Here is a 20,742-nt window from a genome sequence, read left to right as displayed (position 1 = left end):
AACTTAGGTAATCCACACATATATAAAAATCCAAACATTAATGTCTAAAAGTAGAGTTATGAGTAAAAAAGTGGAATGGCACAGGGAAAAAGTATTGAACACGCTAAGAAAAAGCAGTACACAAAGGTAAGGAATGGCAAGGAACAAACTGGAATCTATAAGTAGTTAGACAAATTATCCCTCCTATCTGTGCAAAATGATATAAGCTGGGTTAGTACATACTGGTGGGCTATAAAAAGGTTTTTTGTTACCAAGGTGTCACACAAAAAACATTTCATGATGGGTAAAAGCAAAGAGCTCTCCCAAGACCTTTGCAACCTTATTGTTGCAAAACATATCAATGGAACAGGTTACAGATGCACTTCAAAACTTCAGAATCATCCAGCAAGCAGTATTGGAGCCATTATCTGCAAGTGGAAGGAACATCACTGCATCATCAACTGGTCATGCACAGGATCTCCTCGCAAGATTTCTGACCCGGAAGTCAGAAGGATAGTCAGAAGGTAGCCCAAGAGCCAAGGACCACTTGGAGAAAGCTCCAGAAAGACTTGGAGGCAGCAGGTACAATTGGTACAGAGAAAATCATAGGTAATGCACTTCACCGCCATGGCCTCTATGCACGCTCATCCCGCATGACTCTATTGCTGAAGAAAAACATGTGAAAGCTCATTGAAAGTTTACTACACAACATTTGGACAATCCTATGAAATACTGAGAGAATGTATTCTGGTCAGGCAAGGGCAAAATTGAACTTTTCGGATGTCATACTACACAACATATTTGGAGGAGAAATGGCACTGTGCATCACCCTAAAAATACCCTACCAACAGTGAGGTTTGGAGGTGGTGGCTCATGGCACTGGCAGACTTCATACAGTTGAAGGAATGATGAATGGAGTCATTTTGTTCCGGGAGAATCTTTACATCCACCAGGATGATGAGGATGAGACATGGCTAGACCTTCCAGCAGGACAATGACCCAAACCATTCAGCAAAGGAAACTCTCAATTGGTTTCAGAGAAAGGAAATCAAGGCCCTGACTTCAATCCAATTGAACAGTTTTGGAAGTTAACTAAAGATCAGGATTCACAAGAGGGACCCCTGGAATCTTCAATATTAAAGGACTATCTGTTTAAAAGAATGGGCCAAAATCACACCAGAATACTGTGACTGATTAGTTTCGTCATACAGGAAATGCCTTGAAGCTGTCATTACGAATAAAGGCTTTTCCACAAAGTATTTAAGAAATTTCAGCAGGCGTGTTCAATACTTTTTTCCTGTGTCATTCCACTTTATTACACATACCTCTACCTATGGACTTTAATGTTTGGATTTTTTTATATGGGTGGATTATCTGAGTTAATACTAATGTCTGGTGAAAATTTCACAGGAATTAAAAAGAAAGCCTGTCACCTCTTCAATGTATGCACTGAAGGCCTACAAACACATTGTATCCCAGCCCAACTTCTCTGCCTAGTCCTTGTTAAGTACACCAAGGCCCTAATTCACTACATATTTAACTGGAGATATAGCAGGACCCAAATTGGCCTACTGTAGGTCACTTGACCTATGTGAAGAACATTTTTAGACATGTTCAGACTTACCAGGCTTTGCTGTTGCCTGTAGTCAGTGACCACAGCAATACCCTCAATATGTGCTTCACACATGATGGGATCTTGTCTACATGTCAGGGTACATCACAATAATACATATTTTCTTTCTCATCCATACAGACAGTTTAAGAGGCCTTACCCCCCTGCTCTGTGTTGAAAGCTACAAAATCACAGCTGGACTTGATATGGTTTCCTTGAGAGTTACTGGACCCAGCCCGCACACCACCAATCCAGCCCTGGAGGGGAATAAGAGAGAGGGAGTAAAAGGCAAGCCTTTCCTGCAGGTTCACCATAGATACTATACTACAGAACGACTACACAATTATATATACCATTATCTTAATAACCATAACAACACCTTGTCCCATAAACCGCATTATCCACTGGTTATCTTGTATTGTATGTAAAGGTAGTAAGCCTATATACAGTCTCCTTTTGCACTGTAACTTGAAGATCAGTCCTCACTTTAAATCACTTTGGATTACGGTCTCAGCTAAATTAATAAATGTATGAAAATGTATATGTGATCATAACCTACAGAGAAAATAAGTTGTGTCATTGGGTACAATTTAGATACAATTGATATGTTGTAATGGGATGGAATATGGCTGGCTAGACAGCCCAAAGCCAGGGAGAGCTCTCTCTAAGAATCATTTCCGGGGAGTGCTTCAGGAAAAACAGACAATTACACTAACACAAAAGGTCCAATGTAGTTACAGTGTACATATTGACAGAGAATAACCAATATTTCTCCAGACTGATCTTAAATTTGCTTTAATTGTTTCTGTAGCCAGAGCTAATAGATCCTGGCAATCCTCATGTGTATAGATAGATAGATAGATAGATAGATAGATAGATAGATAGATAGATAGATAGATAGATAGATAGATAGATAGATAGATAGATAGATAGATAGATAGATAGATAGATAGATAGATAGATAGATAGATAGATAGATAGATAGATAGATAGATAGATAGATAGATAGATAGATAGATAGATAGATAGATAGATAGATAGATAGATAGATAGATAGATAGATAGATAGATAGATAGATAGATAGATATATAGATAGATAGATAGATAGATAGATACTTTATTGATCCCCAGGGGAAATTCAAGGTCTCAGCAGCATACAGACAACACAAACACATTCTTTAAAAGCAGAAAGAGTAATTAATAACCAGTTAGTTTGCAGCGAACGCATGCCGCCCATTTGGGGTGGTGGGGTGTATTAAATCAATGGGTAGGCTCATTACTTCATGTAATATTGACATCCCATACATCAATAAAAAGCTACGGGTCTCAGGATTCCAAAGGTATCCACCATTCCATGTCAAACTGTGTGGTGTGAGCTACAGTAAGTAATTTATGCTGATATGCCCCCCTCAAAAAAAAACCTCCCCCACCCTGCATCATTGCCTTCTAATCCTTGTGTACACCCATAACAATATATTCATATGGCTTACCTGGTCTTGAAATGTCCGTAAGAATCCATAGAACAAGATTATATGTGTTGTTATAGTCCAATGTTGAACTGTGAGTGTGTAAGCTTCCATATTCAAAACGTTTATAGAATAGAAATAAAAAACTTTCAAAGATTTTCCGGTGAATATCGGTGATTTTGAATACCATTCGGATTCGAACTCTCTACTTATACGTATTCCCCACGTGTCTGTAGGATCTACCAATCACGAGAAACGAAGCAAAGACGAGGCAGAGACAAGCTTGGTCAGCTACACCTTTCTATTGGACATGCAAGCTTGGAATGGCAGCCACGTCGGCCTCTTACAAGTAAGAACGAAATGATGGACATATTCTTGTAGCCAATGACCAGAGCTTTTAAACGACGTATGGGATGTCGTCATTGACTTTGACCATGTGTGTGTATCTCAATGCACAAAAGAAGCGCTTGTTGATGCGAAAAATACACCACGGCCCAGCCAATGTTAGCAGCTAGGTGAATAGGGGTGTGAATCATTGTCGACGGTGGTGTACACCTTTACAAAAATAATTGTGAAATATAGCTGCAAGCAGCAATGAGGGGGCCAAGCAGATAGGCCGGAGTAAACATGGCAACGAAATGTTGTTAGCTCAATGCTGCAATCAGACGTATGGCCGTAAGCTGTCAAAGCAAGTTTCATGTCTAGCACGTCAAAAGTTACAAGGCAAAATGCATTTTTGCTAATTGCAGTGACCCTAGAGGTCAAAGGTCACAAAATATCTTCGGCATTCACCTGATGGGGTCATGAGTCCATGTACCAAGTTTGGTTTTGATACATGCAACGATTGCTGAGATATGAGCTCACTTCCTGTTTGGCGGCTTAGCCACAAATTTCGATTGGATGTGACGGACGAACGGTAATACTTCCGAAGACAAAAAGTGATAACTTTTGTGAGGCTTGGTCTGAAGATGGTCTGTGTCAAATTTGGTGGGAATCAGAGAAAGTATGTGACCCCTGATACATTTTAAGTGTTTTTGATGAAATCCAAAATGGTGGAAAATCCATCATGTCGGAAAATTACGTCATAGGGTGCGTTGAACTCGGCTTGGTCCAAGGATTCCAACAATACCTGACTTTTGAAAATCGGACCAACAGGTCAAAAGTTACGTGCATGAACGCACGTCCAACTTTGGCCTGTTGGTGGCGCTTGAGGGTTCAAGTTACCGACATGAAACTTGGTGACATGAATCATGGGACCGTCCCCAATCAGTGTGCCAAATTTCCCAACTTTTTACCATACGGTTCTATGGGCTGCCATAGACTCCCATTGCATATAATAATAATAATAGGAAAACGTAGAAACACAATGAGGTCCTTGCAGCTTCGCTGCTTGGCCCCCAAAAACAGTATCCACATAGTGGTGATTAATCAATCAGAGGCGCTTGCAATGATTGAGGCAGGGACTGAGCCTGTGATTCTCTGTGCATAGTAAGGTAAGGTAAGGTGCTCTGTGTGAGTGAGTGTCATGGTGATCGTGCAAATGAGTAAGTCCAACAGTGCAACAATGCAGAAATAAAGTAAAGTAAAGTCTATATATCTATATATTTAACTATTTTAAGAAAAGGTATAAGTGTGGCCACAGTTCGGCTGTGGCATGGAGGGAGGGGTTATGCATATGTCCTAATGTGCTAATATAGCACGCAAACAGTGAGGCAGAATGACAGTGGTAAAAGTGGCTAGTGGACAGACAGTATCCAAACATGGAGGGGGTGAAGAGGCAGACAGACTATGCAGAGAAGTCTCTCTCTCCTCTTCCCTTAAGTGAAGCATTGAACAGTTCAATGGCCCTGGGGACAAATGACTTTCTCAGTCTGTCTGTTGTGCAAGGCAGTGAGCGAAGTCTCCAGCTGATCAGGCTCTTCTGCTTAACAATAGTGCTGTGGAGTGGGTGACACTCATTGTCCAAGATGTTGATCAGTTTGTTCAGGGTCCTTTTGTCAGATAGTGAAGTGATGCACTCCAGTTCAGCTCCCACTACAGAGCCAGCTTTCCTTACCAGCCTGTCAATTCGCCCCGCATCCTTCTTCCTTGTGCTTCCTCCCCAGCATATTACTGCAAAGGAGAGGATGCTGGCAACAACATCCTGAGGAGCTTGCTGCACACATTGAAGGACCGCAGCCTCCTCAGGAAGTACAGCCTGCTCTGCCCTTTCTTGTAGAGTGCATCAGTGTTGGCTGACCAGTCCAGTTTGTTGTCCAGGTGGAGACCCAGATACTTGTAGGTGCTAACCACCTCCTCTGTGTTGTAGCAAAAGTCAGATGTGTACAGGGTGAACAGGACTGGAGAGTCTGTGACTGTGGCGCTCCGGTGCTGCTGATCACAGTGTCAGAGAGACAGTTCTTCAGTCTGCCGAACTGTGGTCGCTCGGTCAGGTAATCTGTAATCCAGGTTACCAGGTGAGCGTCCACACCCATCTGCAAGAGCTTGTCTCCCAATCTGAGGGGTTGGATGGTGTTAAAAGCACTTGAGAAATCAAAGAACATGATTCTCACAGCATTTTTCCCCTTGTCTAGGTGGGAATGTGTCTTGTGTAGAAGATAAGTGATGGCATCGTCGACACGCCCACTTTCTCCTGGTAAGCAAACTGTAAAGGGTCTAGTGGATGGCGTACCTGGGGTCTGAGCATACCTAAGACCAATCGCTCCATTGTCTTCATCACATGTGATGTAAGAGCGACAGGTCTGTAGTCATTAAGCTCACTAGGGTGTGGCTTCTTATGGACAGGGGTAAGACATGATGTCTTCCATAGTGTTGGAACTTGTCCAAGGCGTAGGCTCAAATTGAAGATGTGCTTCAGTGGCTCCCCCAGTTCAGCAGCACAGGCCTTGAGTAGCCTTGGACACAGTCCGTCAGGCCCCGCTGCTTTATTGCTACGCAATTTCTTTAGTTGGACTGTCACTTGATCTGTTGTAATGGTGAGGGGTGTAAGGGTATAAGTATAAGTATTTATACTCTTTTGATCCCAAGAGGGAAATTTGGTCTCTGCTTTTATCCCAATCCGTGAATTAGTGAAACACACACAGCACACAGTGTACACACAGTGAGGTGAAGCACACACTAATCCCGGCGCAGTGAGCTGCCTGCATCAACAGCGGCGCTCGGGGAGCAGTGAGGGGTTGGGGTGCCTTGCTCAAGGGCACTTCAGCTGTGCCTACTGGTCAGGGTTCGAACCGGCAACCCTCCGGTTACAGGTCGGAAGTGCTAACCAGTGGGCCACGGCTACCCCAAGGAGGGGAGGGGGAGGGGTGCATCTGAGATCTGTGTGTTTGATGGCTGTTGACTGAGGTCGTTGTCACCTCATTGTTCGTAATCGCCATGTGGGGGAGGGGTTCCAAATCCAGTGATGGTGGAGGTACGATAGCCTGTGATGATGGAGGTGAGTGTTGCACTGGTATTGAGGGGGTGTGGGGGTGGAGGCTGGGGGATGGTGGACAGACCACCGCCATTGGAGCTGGAGCAGGGCAGTCAAACCTGTTGTAGAAGTGGTTCAACTGGTTCGCCCTGTCCAGGTCCCCCTCCACAGAGCTGCTGTTCTTCTTCAGGCCAGTGATAACCTTCATGCAGTCCCATGTCTCCTTCAAGTTGTTTTCCTGCAACTTCTGTTCCACCTTCCTTCTGTAGTCCTCCTTAGCTTCCTTCAGCTTGAATTTGAGTTCCCCTTGCACGCGCCTCAGCTCCGCCATGTCCCCCTCTCTGAACGCCATCTTTTTCCTGTTAAGAAGGGTCTTGACATTGCTGGTTATCCAAGGCTTGTTGTTGGGAAAGCAGCGTACAGTTCTGGTGGGAACAACAATGTCCATGCAGAAGTTCAGGTAGTCAGTTGTGCACTGTGTGACCTCCTCTAAGTCCTCTCCATTCTGTAACACACTCCAGTCAGTGCACTCCAGTCAGTCTCTCAGAGCCTCATCCCCTTCAGGTGTCCACTTCCTGAAGGTGCGTGTGGCAACTGGTAGCCTCTGTACTTTGGGCTTGTACATTGGCTGGAGATGAATGTGGTTGTGGTCTGACTTTCCCAGTGGGGGGAGGGGGTTTGCACTGTATGCATCCCTCACGTTTGCATACATGAGGTCTATTGTCCTGTTTTTCCTTGTAGGGCAGTCAATATACTGGTAGAAATTTGTGAGTGTGGAATCCAGTGTTATGTGATTGAAGTCGCCAGAGATCACAAAAAAGGCGTCAGTGTGTTGGGTTTGAAGCCTTGCGATTGTGGAGTGGATGACGTCACACGCTGTATCCGGGAGAGCTCGAGGTGGAACGTAAACACAGACAGCAATTGCGTCGCAGAACTCCCTCGGCATGTAGTAATGGACGGAGACTAACCGCTAATAACTCCACATCCTTACAGCATACAGTCTCCTTCACTGTAACATGTCCGGGATTGCACCATCTATTGTTAATGTACAGCACCAGTCCACCTCCCTTCTTTTTGCCAGAAAGTTTACAGTCTCTGTCTAAACGAGCTACACTGAAGCCGGGCAGCTCAACGTTAGAAGTGGGGATATGGCTTGTTAGCCACGTCTCTGTAAAGCATAACAAACTACATTCCCTGTACAACTTCTGGTTTCTTACCAGGGCATCCAGTTCGTCAGTCTTATTAGCCAGTGAGTTCACGTTTCCCATCAGAATCGATGGAACTGAGGGCTTGTATCTCCACTTCTTCTCCCGATGCCTCATCTTCACTTTTACTCCCGCTCTGCAACCCCGAAAGCACCACAGTTCCTCTGGAATGTTGTCGCGAACACAGCCAGCATTCCGTCGTAGTGCGATCAGCTGGTTCCTTGTGTACCCAAGTTTGCTGTCGCTGGAGCGTTGTAATATGTCCGTATCCATAGGATAGAATAAAAACACTCCAAGTGTGTAATCCAAAAAGTTGCGAAGTAAAAAGTAAACAAAAGACGTAGAAACAAACACTAAGACAAGGAGCTACTGAGTAGGCAGCCATTCTTGTTGGCGCTCTGCCACTCTTCCAAATCCAGATCCAGATCCAAAGGGCCAATGCGCTCAATTCAAAGCACCTTCATTGGCATGACCTTTAATGTCATTTTGTCAAAGTTATGTGGAAGTGGAAAAGAAAGCAAAAACCAAAAAACATGGCATTGAAAACGCCATTTGAAAATTGAAATGGGAAAAGAAATATGAAAGCAACTCTATGTTACAATTTACCACATTTTGAGGTATTCTTTTATCAGTATTTAACAAGCTTTACTATCATCTTCAAATTCATTCTGATGGAATATGTTCCTATAAAGAAATAGAACAAATGTGTCATTCCCACCAGCCATCCAGGATATGCACTATGCACTTCTGTTTTCTGGGATGGAGTGCATAGCAAAAATGAGAATAAAAAAAAAAGAAAACCTCAAGCTCGACCTTGCTGACTACATAGCCAAAAGACACCAGTCAGCAAGTTAACAAGCTTCTAGCAGCTCTATTAAGGCTCTTACATGAGTAAGATGGTAAGCTCACTCGTTTTGACCAAAACTTGTACAGTGCTGCTTTACTAATTAATTCAAATGCATAGTTTTTCAGCAGAATTACACAAAATGTGTAAAAATGTTAAAAAATGAGTGGAGGAGTGTAGCGTGAGTTAATTCAGAATTTAAATGTTGGATTCAGTTGATATGCTGTAAACTTTACAAAAACAGAGAGAACTTGACAAAGAACTGAGATCACTTCTTCCTGATACTAGAACTACACTGAGGTAAACAAACACATTGCAGAAAACTGCAAAAGGAAGAGGGAACCGGAAAGATTTGTCACTGACTCTTTTCACAAGACAAACAGAAGAGTATTTTTATTCAGCAGAAATTTGAGGAAGTCAAAAGGCCCCCTTCAGTGCAGGGTGCAGCAAAATGAAAGGCTAATAGAATGTCAAGAAGGCTTTTGTGTGTGTATGTGTGTGTGTGTGTGTGTGTCAAGAAAGTTCTCTGCCACCAATGGCCTGTAGCATATTACTAAGCTGGGGAAAGCCTGTGACAAATGCACACTGCAAAAATACCAACATGTGTGCATCTACTCTACCAATCAAGCACACATACAGCTGTGAAACACAGCATAGTGTCCTACCAGCCTAAACATTAAACACATTCTACACAGGACTCAATACAATACACAGAATAGTGTCCTACCAGCCTAAACATTAAACACATTCTACACAGGACTCAATACAATACAAAGATAACATAACAGCCATGTTCATTTCACCACATATTTTTTCCCCATCTCATCCTGACTGCAGCCAGATGCTGAGTAAAAAATATACAGTATTTCAAATGACCAGATATTCCATTTCAGACATATAGCACAACTACATCTATAAAATGTGGCAAACAGTTTTAAAGTGTGTGAAGTTGGCACAGATAGCCTACCATAACAACAAAGAACAGACGCTGTAGGCGTACTGTTTGTAGTGAATAATATTTCCAGGCTTTGGCTTGAGCCTCTTCTGTGCTCTGTGCTGTCCGACCACAGTATCTCATAAACAAGAACGTTTGGATCAGAATGACAATGACATAGGTGACACATGGACACTGTCCACTGACCCAAGCCTATCCAAAAATCGTAGACCTGTAAAACTGCGTAAAGGCATGTTCTCGTGTGCTCCTGTGCAAAGGCCTGTCACTGACTGTCACGTGCAACACCTCTGTATACTATAAGAAATCACGTTACGGAGGCCATACCAATCAGGACGTGTGGTTGAGACAGCGCCCAAACAATGAATAAGAAAGCCACATTTAAACTGCTGAGAAGTGCCTGTAGTTCAGCATAGTCTTCATCTTGCATGCATACCGCCAGAGTAGGCTACATTATGCAACACACGCTACGAATGTAATACTCAACCCAGGCACTCCCATAGAGACAGAATATGCAATCTGGGTATAGCCTACCTTACAGATAGCCAGGCTACACTGCTATAAGCGGCAGCTGCAGAAGTTTTGTCAAGCTATCTTATCAGGCAGGCCTAGTGTATCACATTTTGAATGATTGATTTGCATGGGTTTTCCTGTCCCAGATGGAGAGGTACAAATGAGCCACACTCCAAATACACCGGATTGGGGATTGGATTTCAGTGATGCTAAGGAGTTGAATTCCCTCCATACGCTTGAGGACACACTAGCCACGCTTAACTATAACCACAGATTTGATTATTGGCTACCACTACAAGCACATTACTCACATCTTTTTTGGGGATTTTCGGGGTTGTATTTTTGAATTTCGAAGTCTTGAAGCGGTTCATTGTCGTTCTCCCTCGTCTGTGCACCTTCCGGGTATCTTGGTGTGTACTTCGCTGTCAAAGGAGGCGAAGAATCGAATCTTGTGCTCAGCTGACAGGACGCTCGATCTGCTGCTCACACAATTTAGGGTCGGAGCCTATAGTTTATGCAGGAAATGAACGTGAAACGCGTAGACTACTCTGGTTGCTGTCTCTTTGACTTGAACTAGTCAGACATTGCACCGACATTGCTAAAACAAAAACTCGAATCCTAAAAACATTAGCCTAGTCTACGAAGATTATAATTTCCACCTCTAATCTAGGCTACGTCCGTATCTTACTATGTCTGTCAGCTAGGCTTTCTGTCTAGAACGATACCGCTTAAATGAAAGATTCACGAGATGGGTGAATGTACTTGGGAATGATCAGAAATAATTTACTCAACAATTGAACAGTTATTGAATCTTAATTTTTGGCAAGGATTCAGAATATTTTCTTCAACAATACAAGTGGATTCAATGATGTTCCTATGATCACGCTATTATTATGAGCATGTCTGCATGATCCCTGAAACCACCTACTCTTTCGTGAAATTATCGGTCTTTACGCATGCGCCGAGCTATGAACATGCGCAGGCAGTAGTACTCTGTACCTTGCACAACGAAATTATGGCATCCTCAACTGTGGCAATAGCTGGCAACTGTCTGTCGACAGGTCACAGGATTTTGTGCAACACCGGCGGCGTGTATTCTCAGCTGACGTCCTTGTAGGCTAAATCTAGTCAGGCGTATCAGTGCAAATTATTCTTGTTTTAGTGTTTAGTTAATAAGAAAGCATTGTCTCTACCTCAATATGAACTGCAAAGGATAGCCTAGGCTAGGCACATTGTTTTTTTTGTCGGTTCGGGTAGTTAATCAGCGCATATTTTTGATACGCCCTTGGCTTTGGGCATCTTGGCTTGGATTTGGGGTATCTGGACTTGAGCCCGTCTTTCACTAATTCACGGATTGGGATAAATGCAGAAACCAAATTTCCCTCACGGGATCAAAAGAGTATATATACTTATACTATGAAACAGAAACAGGAACATATTTACAGCACTTTTGGTGTTTGATTGACACGTTCAGCTCATTATCATGATTGTCTTGGATGCATACCTGTCAACATTTAGCTTTCCAAAAACGGGAGACTTTTTTTTTTTTTTTTTTTTTTTTTCGGGGGTCAGTGTTTATACCGGATCTGTGTTTGCATATTTAATACGTTTCATACACGTGTTTCAACACTGCATTTCGGTCGTTGCTTTTACCTTACCATTATACCTTACGCATGCCAGTTATGTATCCACCAGCTGCCTGCCTGCAGCCTACTTCCAAAACTCCTTGCTGTCAGATTTGGTTCCGAGGGCACAAGTTCAGTGTATCAACAACACTCAATAACACCTTATGTGATGTGTTAATCAATTAAATTCCCAACAATGTCACAACAGCTAGTTCTGGAGTAGGCCGTTCAACTAGCCCGCTTGCTTACGACGAGACTCAGGCTGCGCAGTCGGCACCCGCTTCCTTATTTGGGTTTTGGGTTGCCAGGTTTTAGCCTATGACAAAACGGTTGAAATTGAAACTAAGTGATCGTGTATGTGTAGGGTGTATTTCATACACAATCTGGCAACCTGAATGGACTAATGATTTTAAAATGAAGTTTGATGGCCATGCAAATTACGGGAGTTTTCCGGGAGAAACAACAAAACGAGGGTGCTGGGAGATGACCTTGAAATACGGGAGAAACCAGGGAAAAACGGGAGTGTTGACAGGTATGCTTGGATGTAGCCTACGCCTACAGGAAGTGGTCTGTTTGTCAGTACTGGGTACTTAGTACAGACAAAGTGTAGCCTACTCTATTAGGGGTGTGGAGTGGGAGAGATTCCATCTTTAATGAACTTGGATGACAAAATGTCCTCCTAACAAAAATCTAGAATAAATACATGAATCGTTACCAAAGAATAGTCATTTGAGCAGGAAGACATAAAAGTGAACACTTTCGATTGATAGGCTAAATGTTTATTGTATGTTGTCTGGTGTGTGTATTAATATTGCCATTAACAACTAAGCACTTACTGTAATTTTACTAATGTACAGGTCACTTTCATTTATGTTTGTGCAGCATGGATTAGGATTTGATTACACTGGAAAAGCATCAGATAAATGAATAGAAACAGTTGGAGGACGATATTGTGATAGGACTTATATTCATTCTTCAGTATTTAAATGAGATCGCGGTACAAGCTTGAGCATTATAGGCTTTTTTGGTCGAAAAAGCGCATCCAGTTCCATAGGTATCTGAAAGAAATAGAGATAAGAATTAGAAATCAATTCCCAAAAAACAATACAAATGTTCTAAAAAATGTGAATGGGCTGGACTGTTGACTGATTGACTAATTAGTACTAAAGGATAGCATAGTATTATTTATTGATTGACTTTGTGATGGCCCTGCCTTATAGTGCATCTTTGTGGAAATATTTATACATAAACACTGTTCTACACTTTATGTTTATTCAAAGACTACCTATCTTTTTATAGATTTTTGTCTACATATGTCTTTTAACATATGTACCTTCTGATTTGTTTTCTTACTGTTATTTGTACCATTGTGGTGCTGTAAGAATTTGATTTTGAATTTCTCTTATTATTAAAGAGGGATTATTAAAGTATCTATCTATCTATCTATCTATCTATCTATCTATCTATCTATTGCATTATCATGCACTGTAATGAAACATTGAGAGGGGCCTTAAAGTTTAATTGCAAACATCAGCCATAAAAGGTAGAAAAAAGAGTATAGGACAACAGCTTAAACCTGAAAAATGATTGCGAATCCAAAAGATATTACAATTTACTGGAAATGAATACACTCTCTCACCAGAGTCTCTTTGCATGTCTCCAGGTTGAAGTTTTGGAGCAGCTGTACCATAATCAATTTCACCAACATAAGAGCAAATCTCATCCCAATGCAATTGCGAGGTCCAATCCCAAAGGGAAGGTAAGCATATGGATCAATGCTCTCCTTATTATCTTTGCTGAACCTTCAGTAAAACCACAAAGATTAGTCATTTAATTGATTAATTATGTTCCAATTGATTGATCAATATATTAAATTACCGTAGTAAATTAATATTTTGACATTTCTATTCCTCCTTCAATCAACAGTCAATAGACTCTTGAACTCCCTAACATGACATTTTCTTTTTTTCTTTTGCAGTTTTTCATATAGTGAATTTTTTAACAAAAGCTATAATTAGCATTTTTAAAATCCTACTTTAAAAGGAGAATTTTGTGCAATTGTCTGATTCAGTGACACAATAGTCTTTACCTTTCTGGGTTGAAAGCCTCAGGGGACGTCCACAGCTCTGGGTCATGGTGTAATACAGGCACAGGAACAGCAACGAGAGTGCCTTTAGGGATTGTGACTCCATTTATCACCACTGTCTGTTTGCACATCCTCTCTAGACGTGGAGCAGCTGGCCACATTCGCTGAGACTCACAGATGACCATATCCAGATACTCAAGGTGCATCAGCTTTTCATAGGTGACAGGTGCCTATGTAACACATAACAATGCACCTTTATGACATAAACCATTTACTAGTGGTAAATGAACATGTACCCCTCTCTCATACACACATACATAAAAACATACATACAAAAAAGAAAAGTATACAAAAGTATTGGGATGCCTGCCATTACACCCACAGGAACTTAAATGACAACCCATTGTAAATCCGTAGATATTAATATGGAGTTTGGCCCCACCTTTGCAGCTCTTTAGGGAGCCAGGTGTTCTTGTTGAACATCAGTGCCAGACCTCACAAATACTTTTGAATTAATGGGTAAAAATTCTGCAGACAGTCTATATTCTTGATAGCTGGGTTAGCACGGAGTAGCCTGGGTTTTCCCATGCTGCCTTGTGCACGATTTTATTTATGCTGCTAGGCAGCCTGGATTCCATGGACTTCGTTTTCACCTCAACGAAGGAACCAATCACAGAACTGAGGGGGGACTGCAAGATGATGACAACACACCGAAGCTACGTACAGGCGCATTTGATAGACAATCGTAGCGCCCAATAAACGTCTCTGGGCATTCGTAAACCACATTTCAAATACGAGAAAATTAACGTGTAGTTCCCAGACCCCATCTCAATGAGATGAGGTCTGACGTTAGCCAGGCTAAGCACAGAGACCTTCTCAATTGTAATTGAGAGTGGGTCTAGAAAAGGTTAACTGAGAAAAGGTTGACTGAGCAGGGGCATAACTAGCAGTAAAATTAAACTTAAATTGGTGCATTAAACTCTTACCAAATTGTTTCAGAAGTGTAGCAATCTCGTAAACGAAGGTTTTAAATGCAGTTCTTTGCTCAATTCCAAAGAAATACACATCCATGCCGGATTAGCGATTGTATTTGTGTGCCCATGTTTTAGGGACATTGGAAATGGGCTTCAATGGCCTCTTGGCCAGACGGACTTGCAGAGCAAGTCCCAAATTTGCCACAGGTTCATATGGGTATTCCCAGGCTATAATCTTGAGGAAATCCTTCCCATAGTGTGGAAGTTTGGTGTAATGACAGGCATCCCAATAATTTTGTCTATAGTGTACATACACAGTATAGTTCTGTGATTTATATGTTTATATTTTCAATAGCTTAGTAAGACATTCAGACTCAATAACATGGCATGCAACTTAACTTACATTGTTTGGAAACACTGAATCAATCTCCTCTATGAGCTTGTTTAGAACATCTGGATTAATTGCAATACTGTAGGCAAGGAAACCAAGAGTGTTGCTAGTTGTGTCATATCCAGCCAGGATGAAGAGAAATGACTGGCTGAGTATTTCATGTTCTGTCAATCCTGAAAATGACATAGTAGAGAGAATTGAGTTTGGTTGTTGATATTGTTGAGGTTGTTGATATTTGAGTTAGCCAATAAAATGACATTCCTCCCTTCCATGCTCCAGAAGCAAAGTGTAAATTGAGTGGAATAATGTATGGGTCTGTCAGAGCTACTCTGTGACAATAGGCCTACGCATCAGAATTTCTTTACCTCATAAATAGAACTGAATCTCAGCATTGTTTAAGACACTTCAGTATACAACATTTATCATTACCTTTAACAGGTTGATCCTCACTACTTTTCTCAGCTTCCTCATTTGAAATTTGGGAGCGCATCATGAGTTGCAGGAAGTCCACTCTCTGTCAACAAACAAGTACATCCTCAGTGGGCACTGCAGGACATTGTAGACTTACCAACATGCTACCATGTGCAATCTATCAATCGACCACTTCCAGCTAGCATTCCACTGACCCCCATTATTTTTGGCGTCACTTTCACATCAAATAACGAGCTCGAAGGCAGTCTGGGAGAAAGTCCACGGGTAAGATATTTAGGAAAGCATCAAGGGGGAAAAACAATTAAGTGATGTTGTTTTGATGCTTTTGCACTATGACAGAACAATGTCTGTAAACTGCATTGGATGCCTATAAATGTGTTAGTTACCCTGTTTTCTTAGAAGAATTGCACCATGTATGCTCAGCTTAAAGGTGCTTAAAAAAACTTTAAAAAATACTTCAACATCAACAGAATGTGAAGAAATGACCAATTTGACATTGTATCAAAACCGCCTTTGCTCTGTGTTGCCCAGATTTCTACTAAAGTTAGCATGCAAAACCCAGCTCTCATGTAATATCTCTCATGACAATCCAAAGCCTACAGATCTTAGTTCCTTTAAGGTCAATCTTTGGTGTACATACGCGGTCATCCTCCCCATGCTGCTCCTTAATCTTTTGAAGAGTACTGTAGAAGAAGTCCATTAGCGATTTTGAAAAAAAACTGATACCAAGTTTGTCCATAAGAGGAACCATTGAAGGACATACCACTAAAAAAGAAAAGGGAGGTAATATTACCAGCTATAAATGTGTGATTACAAATGCATAGTGGTGCTGAAAGTATGAAGTGATATTGCTTCAATTAAAAAAACACATGGAAAAGATCAGCTACAGTATTTGTCAACAGTGAAACTTTTTCCCATTTCCATCTATTGATATTGAGTAGGTGCATTAATGTCAATGGCCATATGTATATAAAACAAAGCAACACAAGAAATCAAAGTATCGATACAGTATTGTGGAAAATAGTGCTGGAAACCATCAGTGATACATATCAGGATCAGGATCATTCGTATCTGGACGGACCTACTGGGAAAAATGTTTTGCACATTTTCTGATGTATTCACTCAACTGGCGTACTTACTGGCCATAACAAAGGCTGGATTGAAAAGGCTGAAATTCATCAGTTTCTTTACATTGGCAACTAAGGGGTCATTTGGGTTGTTGATGGAATCAGCCTCTACACTGAATGAAGTACTGGTCAGAACATCCATATTGTATAAACCAAACATGCTGTGGGCAAACAACAGTAAAAAACAACATTTAAATGGATTATTGATTTCAAAACATTATTATTGTAACTAGATCTGGAGCACAGGGCAGTGTATAAAGATGATTAGTTTGGGGAGAAAAACGTTTAACTTACTCTTTCATACTAATTGCTTCATTTAAGTTTTGCTTTTTCAAGTACTCTATTAAACGGTTTGCATATTCTCCAGCTATAGGAAACACCTGGAACAACAGAACAAAAGAATCTACATTTGCAGTGCATGATCATATAACCTGAACAAAGTCAGATTGTTTTATCTCAAACTCCATTTAATCTTTTGGTCAACTTTTCCTCATCCAAACATGTGATATTTCTAGAATTAGAAGAAAGAATTATCATCAATCAGACATCCAAGATGAATAACCTCTTTGATTCGTCCACTTGTAAATGTTGGAGAGAGACTAGTTCGGATTCTCTTCCACTTTTCGTCCTCGACAGCGGTCAGTGCATCAGCCAACTGTCCAGACAGTACGTCTTTCTGTAGATAGTCAAGCAAGGCTTTAAGTACTTTTTTGTGTTTATTTAATAGGTTGGTTTTCCACAGATGAATTAAGCCCTGGTCCTGGACTAAAAAAAAAACTTTAATGGAAATCTCCTCTGAGTAAAATGTTTTAGTCTAGGACTAGGCTTAATCTATGTACAGGAAACCACTCATAAATGGCATACCAGTATCTATTTTAATAAAAGTTGATATATTAAAGGTCTAATAAAGGCTCTAAGCGATGTTATACGGTTTCAAAGCTAAAACATTTTTTGTCACATACTGCAAACATCACCTCACTATCTGCTAGCTGCCTCTGCCCTGAATACATTGTAAAAAAAATGCAGTCTCTGTGGACAGCCGAGGCTCGAAAAACAGCAACGACTTGGTCCAACCTGGACCATAAAAACATAACAAACTGTCTGTTCCAGCAAATTTGTCCGGGAGGGAAGAAGAGGGAGTAGTGCAGTGGCATAGTCAGGTTATATTGTGGTTGTAGTAGTTAGTTGGGTATACTGTGATCAACCCCAAATGTTAATACGTATCCTTGCCTATTTTAAGTGGGTATACTGAGATGGTGATGCTTTTTATATGGTTATATGGTCCTGCGTATCACATAGATTACACCACTGGAGTAGCGAGCTAGCTTTCTGTTGTTTTTTACATCAACAGAAATGACGTTACCCAGCATTTCTTAGAGCGCCTTAAAACAAATTCTTTAAAAAAATAATATAATATAAAATATTCCTTAATCTGATGGCCTAGCTGTGCCATAAATGACATATTTTTGTACAATCTGCAAAACCATTTTCTTGTCTTCACCATTTTTTCTCTAGAAATTGATTCTCTAGGCTATTATGTAGCCTATCTTGTTAAAATAATGTCCCACAGCAATGAGTAAGGAACTGACCAGAAAACATTTAAGGTTAGCAAATTATGCTGTGGATAATGAGATGTGTTTTTCAGGTATTGGCCATGAGACAGAAAGCCAAGAACCTACCCTTCTATTAGTGAAGGCAGTGTAAAACTCCTTGACCATAACTGCCTTTATCATCCCAGGGTCTGTAACCATCAGCACTGGTGATCTGCCCTCAAAGATCCTGGAAGACAAAAGTCAAACTGAGCGCACTGATCTCCATATATGCGCTCAAACCTGCTCAAGACATTTTACTCACCCCCACATTCTTCCATATTTTTGGAAACACTGTTGGTCAAAGAGGTGGAAACCCTACATAGTTCATATGGAAAACACAGTGGAAATTAATGTTAGTGTTTGCAAATCCAATCAGTCGAAAATGAGTCCTTTTTGTAGACTAGATATTGGCGTCGAAAATATTTCGCCAAGGAGAAACGATTGCTCACTTTCATCGCCATTGATCCAAATGACCCCAGGAATGGCCAAGGCCGGGGTCCCGGAATGCCAATGTTTTTGAAATATCCATAAGGCCATGTCCCATATCTTAAAAAGAGACCACACACTGACCTTTAATCAACCGAACAGCCACGAATAGTCCCATTGCGCCAACCGAGATATAGCCTACACGCAGCATTTGTTGCTGCTGCTGCACCGTCAAATGCACTGGTCGTCGCGCTTGTTGTAAGCATTTTGTATTATCTGAAAACACCTTAGGCCAGAGAAAAAATGACATGAAAGCAAAATTACAAAGAAAACAATCTCAGATTACTTACATTATCAAGAGCGTTAAAAGCAAAACTAAGAGAGCCCACGTCTCCATGGAAAATGAAGGCAACATATTCATTTGTTGAAGTTCGCAACTACGACAGGTATCACTGAAACACGAAACTGCGATAAACTGGATTTAGACAAACACTGAGAAACTACAACTGCCCATAAAATTTGCGAGAGCGCTGATGGTCTATAAACAGGAAGTGGCCTGAACTTGTCCCCACTTGATTTTGGATTACGCAATGACTAAAAAATAAAAAAAAACCTGATAGGCCTACAGTAGCCTAGATCAGTGTTTCTCAAACTTTTTCAGACCAAGGACCACTTAACCAATAAAAAAAAAACTCACGGACCACTAAGCTAAAAAAAAAAAAAGAGTAGCCTAGACCTACTTTACACAACAGGCCTACTCACTGAACCACCTTGCATATAATGATTATACCAATACCCAATGTATTATGCATGGGCAGCATACTAATGAGGAGGGTGGGACAGTTAGATTACATCCTGAGGGTCTAAGCTTTCAGAAAATATATGGTTTTTATGGTTGAATCAGTTTCCCCTTCATGGTACAGAAAATTTATTGAATTGCATTGCATTAGCAGCATAGCTAATAAGCCTATTTGATATATTTCATGTGTATGCATGCTTTTTAAACATATATATGCTGTGTTTACAGTAGTATTATACATTTGAAAACAGTATATAATGGTTAATATGATTAATTCATAAACTTTGTCATGTTTTCTAGTATTATCTATACGGACCTGACTTTTACCATAAACTGACTAATCAACCGTTTGGTTGAGCATGTTTTCAAAAAAATATTTGACCATGAAAATATGTATATATTTTTAATGTTAATTAATACATGTGTTATTCCACTTCATTTTAACATAATAATATATGGTGTCTTAAAGTGTGCTCTACCAAACTGTTGAGCAGGCAGTTAAAGGGTTAAATGATTTTATGAGACAGTGTGCCTTCCATGGCACACATACCCCCTCCTCCACACCCCCAACATTCTAAATCAATTGTATGTCCCATATTGCTATGTAGCATAGTATACATTTGAAAGCTTGGACTCTTGGGAATCCATACATGACAACCTTTTTCATCTACAATCTGTATAGTGCTTTACATTGTCAAGTGCATTTTACTATGTTTCAATTAAAGTTTATCAAAAATGTCCTCCTCCCCCTCCTCCACTTCCCTACCTTCTAGCTGCAGTGCACAGGTGGGTCTCAACAAATTTGAATATCGTGGAAAAGTTCATTTCCCCCTTAATTTAGTTTAAAAAGTGGATCTTTCATCTACGTTTACTACAACTTTCATCATCAAGATTACAACAGAAAATGGCTTGACATCTTTCACTTTATATCTATTTCTATCTATCTATCTGGAATATATGAAAGATCCACTTTTTGAACTAAGTTAGGGGGTAAAAAACTTTTCCACGATATTCTAATTTTTGGAGACTCACCTGTATATCCTTAACAATAAGTAGATGCAGCATATTGGGTCTTGAAATATCCACAAGAATCCATAGAAATAGAATATTCTTGTTGTTTTATCCAATATAAGTTGTGCATATGTATAGTCCATCTTATACACACCCATTGAACCACCAAACAAATGGCAAAAATAGACTTTTGTGTAATTATTCCATATGTTCTATAGTCATTCTATATCAGAACCTCTGACATACAATCAAACTTCATTTAAGACCATGATTATGCTTCTACACCAAGGAGTTC

The 20,742-nt window shown here is 40.7% G+C and overlaps 2 protein-coding genes across 3 annotated transcripts in view; both read right to left on the bottom strand.

Annotated features, from left to right (window-relative positions):
- The window catches only part of LOC125295563 (mitochondrial import inner membrane translocase subunit tim16-like), a 104,507-nt gene extending 93,589 nt beyond the window's left edge, over positions 1-10,918 (bottom strand). For both annotated transcript variants that reach the window (XM_048244879.1, XM_048244877.1), the window contains exons 1-2: positions 10,296-10,918; positions 1,752-1,848 (exon numbers count right to left, since the gene is read on the bottom strand). In XM_048244879.1, coding sequence (XP_048100836.1) covers positions 1,752-1,848; positions 10,296-10,355 — 157 coding nt within the window. In that variant the 5' untranslated portion in view covers positions 10,356-10,918. The remainder of the gene's footprint in view (positions 1-1,751; positions 1,849-10,295) is intronic.
- Positions 10,919-12,372: 1,454 nt separating this feature from the next.
- LOC125296176 (cytochrome P450 3A27-like) lies at positions 12,373-19,192 on the bottom strand. Its single transcript, XM_048245909.1, has 13 exons — positions 18,988-19,192; positions 18,661-18,757; positions 18,474-18,526; positions 18,299-18,398; positions 17,182-17,295; positions 16,914-16,999; positions 16,632-16,780; positions 16,133-16,257; positions 15,490-15,574; positions 15,073-15,233; positions 13,699-13,925; positions 13,249-13,411; positions 12,373-12,667 (listed from the first exon to the last, which is right to left on the bottom strand). Exons 1-13 carry the CDS (start codon positions 19,056-19,058, stop codon positions 12,578-12,580), a joined length of 1,521 nt encoding a protein of 506 aa, XP_048101866.1. The 5' UTR covers positions 19,059-19,192; the 3' UTR covers positions 12,373-12,577.
- Positions 19,193-20,742: the final 1,550 nt, after the last annotated feature.

Source organism: Alosa alosa, chromosome 6 (genome assembly GCF_017589495.1).
Source record: "Alosa alosa isolate M-15738 ecotype Scorff River chromosome 6, AALO_Geno_1.1, whole genome shotgun sequence".
Lineage (NCBI taxonomy): Eukaryota > Metazoa > Chordata > Actinopteri > Clupeiformes > Clupeidae > Alosa > Alosa alosa.
Note: the sequence above shows the minus strand (reverse complement) of the source record. Positions and strands in the feature narration are given on the sequence as shown.